This window comes from Nannospalax galili, unplaced genomic scaffold, assembly GCF_000622305.1.
Source record: "Nannospalax galili isolate Female #2095 unplaced genomic scaffold, S.galili_v1.0 scaffold370, whole genome shotgun sequence".
In the NCBI taxonomy this organism is placed as follows: Eukaryota; Metazoa; Chordata; class Mammalia; order Rodentia; family Spalacidae; genus Nannospalax; species Nannospalax galili.
In genome coordinates, this window is record NW_008329335.1 from 3,251,002 (window position 1) to 3,263,308 (window position 12,307).

The 12,307-nt window shown below is 36.1% G+C and overlaps 1 protein-coding gene across 6 annotated transcripts in view; it reads left to right on the plus strand.

Moving 5' to 3' along the window:
• Ralyl (RALY RNA binding protein like) overlaps positions 1–12,307 on the plus strand; it is a 759,508-nt gene that overhangs the window by 537,999 nt on the left and 209,202 nt on the right. Inside the window, exon 1 of one of the 6 annotated variants that reach the window (XM_008836835.3) lies at positions 925–1,142. The exons of the other annotated variants lie outside the window; for them this stretch is intronic. Within the exon in view, the coding sequence (XP_008835057.2) occupies positions 953–1,142 (190 nt within the window). The 5' untranslated portion in view covers positions 925–952. Of the gene's footprint in view, positions 1–924; positions 1,143–12,307 lie in introns of those variants that run through there. 6 annotated transcript variants of the gene reach the window in all.

Here is a 12,307-nt window from a genome sequence, read left to right on the forward strand (position 1 = left end):
ATTTTGTCAATTGGGCATGGTCTCTTCTGCTGCTGTGGTGGAAGGTGGAATTTACTGCCTAATCAGGATGTCTTATTACAGAGAAATTGCCACAGGTTTGTGGGTCCTCCAGAATTTTAAATAAAAAGTGAATTTTAGACATCCTCATTGACACTTGAGAGGGATTTTGGGGCCACATAATTTGAGAATTGTCTAGTACAGGCATATTACCGAGCAGGGTGCCCAGCATTATTCTCTGGTTCTCTGGGTGAAAAAACAAAAAACAAAAAACAGATGTATGTTTCCACCTGAGGTGGTGGTGAAACATGCTTAGTAAAGGTTTTACCTCCATTCGGTGAAAGTACAGGACTGAAGACTGTAATGAGTCTTCAGGGGATGAAGGTAGATGGAACATTCTGGAAAAAACTTTCTGCAAGGAGCAGTGGAGTGCCTAGCACAAATTAGGTACTCACTGAGCCAGAGGCCCTACTGTGCACCCTTGCTGTATAGGGTCTGGGTGATGCAAATGCTAAGGCAGCAATTCTGCTTTGTCGTCACAACATCACTTGCCTGAGGAAACAGACGATACATAAAGTGATAACAGCTTCAGTAACTGAATACACAACGTGCATGACGGGTTCAGAGAAGAATTCAGCACAATTTCATAATGAAATATGAATCTCAATATTCTAGAGTAGGCATATGATATGTGAACTCACATCACAGTTTTTAATATTAGAAAACATCAATAAGGTTTTCATGATTCATATTTGAATTTTCAGTTTTACTGTTCTTGCTAACTATATGAATCTTTTCTTAATTCAACATTGCTTCAAGCACAGCACTTTAATCATCTAGATCTTATTAGAGAGCTTAACTAATATTGGTTAGGAGTAGCTAAAAATTGTAATTTTCTCGGGAAGATTTGCATGAGACAGTGTAGTTACAAGCTGTGGCATCTCCCTGTAATTTTATGAGAATGGTATTGCCCTGGCTTTCACTGTGTGATTGCTGGTTACCTTCTGTCAGCGAGCAACAGCCTCACTGCAAAGCAGGAGCACAACCCGTCTCTTTGTCTCCGTGGTCAAACCAATTACTTCTTAGAAAGTCGGCATTTTTTTTCAGAATGACCATGTACAGGAGCAAACGCAGACATCAGAGATGTAAGTAGATGCTGACCCAACTTTCTCATATGACTGTGATGGTAAAAACAAACTCGATTTCTTAAAAGACTAATCATGACTTCTTCCGATACAACCTGGTAGTAGATTCTATAGCGCTTTTAGCCCTAACCTTTATCTCTGTAACATGCTTGAAAGATGTTAGAGGAGAGGAGATAATTTGCTTGTTACTATGGAAACCCTTGGAAAGGGTTACAAAATCAACAGAGAAACAGATTCAATGCAGCTTCAGCCTCACTCAGCAGCCTTCATTCATGTAGGGGCACTGGACAGTTTATCCCTTCTCTTTGAGTGAGAGATTTTTTCTTTCCTGGAAGTCAGCTGAAAGGTTTGGGAATTTAGTGTAAAACTTCTATTTATTCCTCCAGTTTCAATTACAACTCTCAGAGGAGATAAAGCAGCCCAGGACGGAGGAGGGGGAGTTAATTATGAATGGCAAGGTGAATATTTAACAGGCTATGCATTGCTAAACTTCTCAGTCAAGAGCATATTTGTGACATAATTCACCATGGGCACCGTTTCAAAGTGTTAAAAAGGGTCATCTGGAATTACACCAAGGGAGCCAATCTTCTCTGAAAAGGAGCAACACTAAAGTTCACAATACAGGTGATTATGGAGCCAAAAACCATGGGGATTTAGCTGAAAATCAAATCTCCCACAATAAAACTGTATTGTGGCTAAGCAATATACTTCCCATGAACAGCTTTCCAATCACTCTTTCTCCAGTAAGTCAAACTCTTTCTCACTTTATCATTTCTGTTGTGAAAAGTAAATATTTCCTTTGAGCCCCCCAGAGCCTGTTACTGACTCTGATTACCATTCCAGACAGGTAATGGTAACTTGTTCCTTAGTCAAAGCCTGCACTTTCTCATTCTTTGTTACACTGTGCTTAGGTGTTATCAAATACATTTTAAAAAACAGATTATCAGCAATAACACATTTGTCAAAAAATATAAAACCTGATGAAAATGAAATATTGTGTGTAATCATTTACTATTTGCTCTATTTTCACTTTTGACCTGAAAACTGATGCTGTCCTTATTCGAAGAAGTTTCATGTACCACACAAATCTCTGAGGGCTAGAATTATCAGCTCGATTTTAAAGCCTGATTACCTTTGAAACTAGTGCTTTCTTGTAGTCAAGAAAAAGTAGATAGTATGTGTTTTTATGTGTTTACTATAAAAATGATTGGAGTGAACTCTACAAATATATTGATGATTAATTTCCCTGTGATGTCCTCCTACAAGAATGAATATAAATTGTTCACGCTTTTGATAGCCATCTCCCACCTTTACTCATGTATCTTTTATCCAACCCTCACTTTTCCCCTTGTTGGTAATCATCATTTTAACACCCAGTTCAAATAAAAGATTCACTGAAAAATTATACCTAGTCTTTTTCCCACTAAAATGTACTTGCCGAAGTCTGCGATTAAGCAGCAGGGAGAAATTGTGAGCTCCATGAGACAAATCAGGAGATATGTAATTATACAGGCATAAAAACAGTAGGGTGAACTGAAACGGTGTAGTTAAAAATATCCAAGATGTTACTTATGCCTAATTGCATCAGTTAACCGTATTGTATTCTATTCATTGTTTCTATTTTCTGATAATATAAAATATCAGACACCATGGATATAATAAAATTAAAGTATATAGAAAGCCTAGCAATAAAAGCTAATAGAATACTTAAATGTATTTATATCTTGCACTATTAATATTTGTAAGAGTAGAATGTAAGAAAATTGTTTGCAATCCAATGAGGCTAGAATAAATCTAAATCATCCTGTAACCAACACTCAGGCAATTTCCCTTTCAATCATATATTTTATGTGTGTGCTTGATCGTGTAAAAGGCTTTAAACTGTCCTAGAGGCAATTGTGCTCCAACTAAGGCAATAATTGCACACTTAACACAATTTCACTGTGGGAAGAAAGCAAAGTATTCTTGTCATTCTCTTTAAAACCACAACAGTTCATAAATAAACCTCATTTCCTAAAGGTTTAATAGGATATCCCTTTGTAAAATAGCACATCTTCCTTTTAACAAACACAGCAAGAGTGATAGAAAGATACACATGACTGTGTCCAAGCTTTGAAAAACAGGGAGAGTGAAAAAAAAAAAAAAAACTTGTAAGAGAGAATTTAAAAATATAACCTGCACTAAGCATTTGAAAATTCATGTGAAATATTGCAATCCATTCCTCCCTTTTATCAAATAGTTTTTCTTAAAATTTTTGCATAAGAGGAAGGAGAGGGTAAAGCACTTGCTCCCTTTCTTCTGAGGGAGTAATTAGAATGCAGAATGCTCAACCTTAGTGTTCCTTCAGATCCAGATCATACCTGTGTACAAATGTATGACTCTCAACTGGATGAATATGTTGATTGGTTTTAAAAGAGATGTTGCATGTGTCTGTCAAATGTTGATTTTGCTAGAACCAAAGAGAGATCCCTCTAAGGAAGTCTAAAACTCAAACACCAATTTTTAAAAGCCGAATTGAATGGGAATTCCTGATTAGTATATATGACTCTTGATCTTTGCTTAATTTTTTTCAAATATATTAGAAAGTTGTTTTATTAAAATGTGCAATGTGTGTTTATTCATATTATGTATAAACTAAGAACTCCTGTGGCCTTCTTTCTGAAACTCCAGATGACCTTGACAAACTTTTGAATATTTTTCACCATTTGAATCCCGATTTCATGTTCCATTGGTCCATTTCGTCTTCTTTTACTGAACTACAACAGAAACTCATTTTGTTGTTGCTAATGAAATGTTTGGGCAGTCTCATCCACCTTTTCTTCCTTATCATGGAAACCCTTGATGAGATCTCTTTGGGAGCTGGGTAATTATTATACAGTGCTCTACATCTAATCTAGCCCCATGCCTATCACCTCTGTGGAATATAATCTTTTCTGTAACTTCTTCAGATGGTGGTGGGAAGATGTTATCAAGGTATCATCCACCTTTGACCCTCATCGTCTCCATCACATGGTTTTGTCATATCATTCTCCTACTCATGTGTTTTTCAGGTTCATAATGACCATAGAGAGTACAAGTGCAAGGGACCTGAGAATCCATATGAATGTTAACCATTTCCTGCCAAATGAAGGACTATACATATGTACATGTACCTTTGCACATGTGTATACATCTATACATATACATGTATGTTACTTTTTGAGTTCTAAAATACGGTTAATAAAATGAATGTATTTAAAAGATGATACTGCTGCTACTCAAAATGTACATAAATCAGACATCACAATTTACCTCACAAATATATGGAACACTTTTGTTCATAAGCCTTTTTGAAGTTGGTACTAAATTTGTAAAAGGTATAAATACCTTACAGTTTATATAAAGATGAAACTATATCACAAGCACATCTTATATTTTCAGTGTTCAAAAATCTTCATAATCAAAAATTAAAAATTACTGAGCTGGAAAATGAATATAGACATGCACATTTACCAAATCCTCTTTGTCTCACTATTTCCCTTCTGGTACTACCTGTATTCTACTCTTTTTCAGGCCACTGGACTGTCTCACCTAACTTTAAACCCTGTCTCTGTACTTTGATCATGCTTATTCCAGTTAATATACAGAATACATCTCCTTTCTCCTGCCTTGGCCATGTGTTTCTTGTTGATAGATGTCAATCACTATCCCATACCCCCATCTGCATGCCATGGACATGTGTTTTCCATGGGCAGATAGCACTATCATCCTATCTCCATGCCTTTGCCATGATTGTTCCTGTTGATACATGGTGCTCACTTACATTTGAATATGCAGATATCTTCTGTGCTCAAAGTTTCACTCAAATGCTGCAGCCTTCATATAGGTCCCTCCAAATTACAGGTCAACCCTCTCTTTTATCTTTTCAGAGGATGCTTTGTGATTTTGTTGATTTCTTCATTCCGTCTTGAATGCAGAAAGCTATGTGTTTATCTACTCATCTTTTTGTTTCATAAGAGGTATTTATTTTAGAAATTCACTTGGTACATTCTTTGTGCATAGTTTTCCAGGGACATTTATTCAAAGATTTGTATTTGATCACATATTACTATTCAGATACTGCCCTCATGCTTGGGCTGTAGTACTGCATGCATGATGGTTTATTGGCCATGGAAATATGATGCATAATAATTCATGTCATAGGATGTAAAATGTGATATGGAAAATATAAAATAAGTGAAGAGAAGAAGGAGTTTTGGAAGATTGAATGAGGCACTTGCTTTATATGGTGTAGTTGTGAAACACCACCCTTATTAAAACAGCATCTATTCAGACACTTGAAGCAATCCAGTGAGTGGTTCTGCTTCTCATTGTGTAGTTCGGGAGTAATGTAATTGAATAATTGAAGAACAGCAATTTTGGAAATAAAGCGATAGGAAAGAGATGGCATCACAAAGTGTTAGAAATATTGGATAAATAGAACAACCGTCCGTAACTCCAGTTCCAGGGGATCTGACAGCCTCTTCTGTCCTCCGCAGGCATTGCATGACACTGGTGCTCTTACCTACATGCAGGCAATACATGCATACACATAAAATAAAAATAATAAGTAAAATATTATTTAAAAATTTAAATGAATAGTGCATTTCATTTTTAACTGACTTCAGACACAGTGCACATCTACTAACTTTTAAGAATCAACATCCATATTTTTAAGTGACTTGTGTAATGCTATTTTCTAGAGCACATAAGAGAATGACATTCATAAAAATGGCAATCATGGGGCCAGAGAGAAGCTCAGCAGTTAAGAGTACAGACAACTCTTGTGCTGGAGAGATGGCTCAGTGGTTAAGCACACTGACTGTTCTTGCAGAAGACCCAGGTTTGAAACCTAGCACCCACATGGCAGCTAACATCTTCCCATTGCTCCAGTTCCAGGGCATCTGACAGCTTCTTCTGTCCTCCGTGGGCATTGTACAACACAGGTACACTCACCTGCAGACAATACGTGCATACACATAAAATAAAGATAATAAATAAATAAATAAATAAATAAATAAATAAAAAAGTGTCATTTAGTAATAAATAAATAAGAGGACTGACAACTCTTTCAGAGGACATGGGTTTGATTCCCAGCACCCACATGACAGTTAACAGCATTCTTCTGGCATCCATGGGCTTTGCAAAACACAGGGCACCTACGTACATGCAAGCAATAGATTCAAATATATAAAATAAATAAAACTTTAAAATTTTAAAATTACAGCCATAAGGATGATTTCTTTATCTTTACACTTCACAATAAACTGCAGATGCCCAGAGGCCACACATACATTATTTGATCATGTTTATTTTCTAATTTTTCTTCTTATGAATATGCTTGTATTATTGACATATTAACCCTACCTATGTACAAAAGTGTATCAGAGGAATAAAATTACTGACTTCATAGTACTGTTGTAAGGTTCCTTGAGTACTGAAGGGTCAAAGAGGCCTGCTGTCAGTCTTATCAGGTGCAGAACTGCTGCCTTTCCTGCTCTTTATCACTAGAAAATGAATTTTCCAAGTCTCTGCTATGCACTTATAACTGCAATGTGTTCTAGGCAAGGGTTTATGATAATTACTTATGGAAACTGTTTATTATAAATTGCCACGATAAATTATTATTTGAATTTAATTTTATAATAAGTGACTTCTCTTTATGGAGGCAAAGTAAATCATTAATTATTCAGTCCCTAATTATTTCTTATTTCAAATATTGATATTTTCCATTACATATACAGTTAGCAATATCATGTAAATTAAGATTTTCTTTTAACTTTTACAAAAACTTTATTGAGAATTTCATACATGCATATAAGGTGTTTTGATCAAATCCATGCCCACTGCCCCCCTTTTCAACATTCCCCCCTCTGAAGAGGTAACCCTAAAATCTTTTAAGGATTAGATATATGCTCCCAAATACTTTTGACATTTTGACACTTTTGGCCTTTGGAACAGTGTGTTGTTAAGAGGCCCAAGGACATTTTGACTTTTAGCCCAGAAACTGGCTACATTACTTTGGGTCTTTTTACTCTAACTGCCTAGCCAATTCCTACCTCCTATTCTTATCACACCACCCAAATTGCCAATAGGGAATAGGGACACAGACCCCTCTAACTTCTTCCATGCTGAACAGGGATGCAGGGTGAGGCAATTGGAGTACCCCTTCAGTGGGTCTATCTAAAAGACTCCCAAATTGCATAACTCTTATCTCTAAGGGAAAAAGAAAGTCCTTGAATCGTGAATAGGAGATGTGAAGGAGAAGTAATTAGCATTACGAGTTCTAGACTGGGAACAAGAAAAATATCAGAACAGGGAAATTTTCAAATGTTCATATGAGAGTCCGTTGGAGTTTCTTGACAAGGATTAGGCTTACACTACACAGTTGATAATGAGTCTTAACTGGTAAATCTCTCCAGAGAACAACATGAGGTTCACTTCTTAATTTCTCTAGTATTGGTGTTGCCGAGAATTCCGGTAACATCTGAAATTTCATTAGCCTTTTTCCTCTCAATTTGAATTCTACCACTGACATGCATTGAGAAGTTGTAGCATTATGCATTTCTACGTGGAATTAAGTTGCCATGCATGGAACTGGGATGTTCTGTTGAGCAAGCAACTGGGACAATTAATGCAACTATGCAGGAGAGATATATAGTTGCTCACTGATGACAGTCCTGAAACAGATTGGCCTCACATGTAAATACATACTGGTCTACCTCACATCCTTAATCACTGGCTTCTGTAGGCTATAGCTAGTGACTAGTTTTGCCTGTAGAAATACAAACTCTGTTTTCTCTCCTCTTCTCTTCTTTCCCCGTCTCTCTCCTATTCACACAGAGATCACTTTTATAGACAGAAACTATTTGTGCATTTATAAATTTTCTATTTTCTATTATCCAGAACTCAGATTATCACATATCACTTTCTTAGTTTCTGTCTCCTAAGCGTGTACTCTACTATTATCTCTAGATTTGCTTTACAATTATGACTTAACTCCATCCTGGGTGTTCAAGTACATGGCCTACACAAAATGTCACTTATCTATTCAAAGAATGCGGCAGTTAAAAAATAATGTATATGTGTATTTACTGAGGATAAATTATATATGTAAAACAAACTAGACGTGGTAAAATCATATTGTGCAGATATCAATTTAACTTTTTTAGGTTTAATTACTCCCATTCCATGGTTAACTTTCACCTCTGTGGATTTATTTCTTCCTTTGCTGTTCATAAGCATTTCAGTTTTATGGCAATCAAATCTATCTGGTTTTTCTTTTTAAAATTTTGATTGTTTTTTTGAGATTTTTATGTAATGCATTTTTTTGTTGTTATATTCAGACTAATTCCCTCAGAACTCATCCTCCAGCTCCTTTAAGATCCACCATCACCTCCCTATAACTCCCTCAATTCATGTGCTCCATTATTTTTAAGGCCTAATATGTGTAACTTGTGTTCACTAAATCTCTTTAGTGTGGGCCATCCTCAGGACCCTGGTCAACCTACCCAGTATCACATCCTTAAAGAAAACTGATTTTCTCCATCTCTGGAGCCATCAATTGCTCTATAGCTAGAGCTGGGACTTCTTGCCCACCTCTCTCCCCACTTTACTGAGTTTTTGTCTGGCTTGGGCTTGCGCAAGTCTTGTGCATGCTATATCAAGCACCATGGGGTCATATTTGTAACTGCACAATTGTGTCTGGGCAATATGGTTTCCTGGTATTCATTCACCATCTCTGCTCTTACAATCTCTCTGCCCAGCTCTTCCACAATGATCCCTGAGCCTTGTGACATAAGTATCCCATTTAGGGCCAAACACTCCAAATTTTCTTATTTTCTGCATGTTGAGCAGTTGTGGGTTTCTGTGTTGTTGTCCCGCTATAGGAACGCTCTCTGGGGAGAGACAAGAGCTGCACTACTCTATGAGTACAACAATAAGTCATTAGGAGGTGGTTGATACTCTGTCTGTATAACAGGATAATAGTTGTAGGTGCTCCTCTACAGCCAGTCTAGACATAGGGTTTTGACCCTAGAGTAGGCAATAGTCCAATCATATAATGCTTGGTTACTTTCATATCATTCATATCACTGTTGCACCAGTAGGCATATTTTGCCAGGTCAGGCATTATTGTAGCTCACAAGGCTCACAGCATGGCAAGGTGGTGATTATTTTTCTCTTCTGGTAGTGCTATGATAGTTATCCAGTAGAGCTGAAGCTTTGAGGCCATTATCATCTTGATTTGTGCATTTTTGTTCTACCACACACATATATAGCATGTTCAGTTATAAGATATATCATCAAGTTCTGGAGAGCAACCAAGAGCAATGGCAAAAGCCAGTATAGTTTGAGAGTCTATGGGACCTCCCTGTTTAATAGCTCCAAAAATCAGAGTCTTTTACCAGCATTGGGCTTATTTGCTAGCCTGTGGTGTCTGGCAGGAACATCGCACCTTCCCATTCCTGCATTTAAACTCTTTCTGTATATCTGTATCTATATATTTTAAGACGCTTCTACAGTAGTAAATTTTCACGATTTTCCAAAAAGCCTTAAGTGTTCCTTATCCCTTCCCATATTCCTTACTCTACACTGCCCTCCTGTACCCATTCCTCACCCCATTTAGCCTTTCATATTCTATTATTCTCTTCTCCCTTTTTATATTACTGTATCCTATTTCCCTTTCTAGAAAGCCCTGTGCCTCATGGCTCCTAACTGATTTTCTGACCTCTATGATTTTCTCAGCTTAAACGTAACATAGCTAAAGTTTCAAAGCTAGTATCCACATAGGATATTTTATTGTCTGTACTTTTGGGGTCATATTCAAACACTATTACCCTAAACAATGGCAAGGATATTTCTCATACTTTCTTCTAGTAGTTTTAGTAATTCTTCTCTACATTTAAGTCTATAATCCATTTTACATAACTTTTTGTGTTGACTGAGAAGTTTAGTAAATACCTTCTGTTTAAAATATGTGTGAATGATTGTTTGTATACCACATGCATGTCTGATACCTGCAGAGGCCAGAAGAAGGCATCGTATATCTGGAAATGGAGATACAGATAGTTGTGATACACCATGTGGGTGCTGGGAACCAAATTCAGATCCTGGGCAAGAACACCAAGTCCTCTTAATCACTAAGCCATCTCCCCAGACCTGAGATAAATATCTAAATTCATTCTTTTGCATTTATCCATTTTTTTCAACATGGTTAGTGAAGAAACTGTTCTTTCTCCATCGTATGTTCTCAGCACCTTTGTCAAAATCATTTGAATGTAAACATATGGATTTATCACTGGACTCACTATTCTGTTATGTTGATATATGTTTGTTTTCTATACCATTGATCTAGTAACATGTTAGAATTTGATATGTATACAGAATTCAAGCAGTTCAATGTATTTCTATAGGAAAAACTAGCCACTAGCTAGAGCCTATAGAATCCTCAGTGCTCCTCAACTAATGGTTCTTCATCAGCCAAGAGGATTAACTCAGTGGGATTTGGTACAGAAAGAAAGATCTGTCAAGCTGGTGTCATTGACTAACCACATCCACAAAGCACATCCTTAATCCACTATGCTCAATTGGGGGAATTCTGGTAAAGGGTTCTAAATATCTTCATCTTCATCCCTCCCAAAATCTGGAATACTTGTTCTATTGAGTTATTACACCAGTTTTAATAATTTGTGTTATGTTTAAAATAAATAACTTTAAGAAACCATTTTAAAATTAAAAATGTATATGTGAAAAATGTTTATTATTACCAATCAATAAATGAGTGCAAATTAAGTCATGATATCTCACCTCACAGCTGTTAGAATAATTACCAAAATGATGAGAGGTAACAAATGGTACTAAATATGTGGAGAAAGTTTCCCATTAGACTGTAGGCAAGAATGCACATGATTTGGTCATGTCAGTGTGTGTAGGCTTACCAAAAAATTATCACCAATTAAAAATAAATAAAACAAAAGTAAAAGAAAATGCTGCTGTGAGCACAGGGGCTCTGATATGGATATCAGAAACATGACTCTTCATAAGAATTATGGGAAGGGACAGAGAGGAGGCTTCCATGTCTGTCCTATTTCATCTGTACAGAGTCAGAAAACAACTTTATTAAAGTCTATGGTCTGAAGCTGAGTGTAGTGGCACACACCTGTAGTCAAGTATTGAGGCGATGGATCAGGACTCCAAGACCAACCTTTGCTACATAGGGAGTTTGAAGCTAGCCTTGTCTACTTCTCAAAACCAACCAACCAACCAATCAAACAAACAAACAAACAAACACACACACAAACAATGTGATCTTAGGTAATGAGGGTTTGAGGAACACCTGTTTGGTTGAGTTATATATATTTAGAAGTCAAAATATATATCACCAGTTTCATATGGTGATATCTAAGTACAAACTACCCACAGAAGTGAACAACACAAAGTGGGAACACATGTCCAGGAAGCTGTCTCAGCACCGTCAAATTTACAAAATTTCAAGAGCATTTATAGAAAGTCTGAAGCATACCCATTGGAGTACTAACATATGTAATTTGTGGAAGTTTATTGTTGTTGCTATTGTTATTCTTTAGTATAAATAAGGTTAAGATTTCTATAAGGAAAAAGAAAATATAGCCATATTTTATAAACGTAGATGAGACAGATTTATTTTGCATGGCATTTGTTTAAGCTTTGAAGCTAACTTGAACTTTTGAAGAAGCCGCCTGCCCCTAAACTGAAAATGATTATTTTAAGGCTTTGAATTTTGACGTTACTTGATTGTATCATTCTGACATCATTTTCATCAAAACAGAAAATGATATACTGCAAATGAATTAGTTAAAATAAAAAGAAAAAGTAGTCTATGGTATACACCAAATGCTTACTGTATGTCAGGTACTGTTATAGTACATATATAATTACTGTAATTTGTGTACCAGCAATGATCAAGCATCTAACAATAGAATAATCGAAGGATTTTTAAAAAGTATTTATTTAATAACCATATGATTAGAAGAAGCATTTCATTACAACATTAACATATTCAATAACAATTTCCATAGCAAAGATGCACCTCTTTCAATATTGGCTGTAAATTTTGGAGTTCACAGTTGAATTAATACAGTTATACAATATTGAACTCAGTATAAACC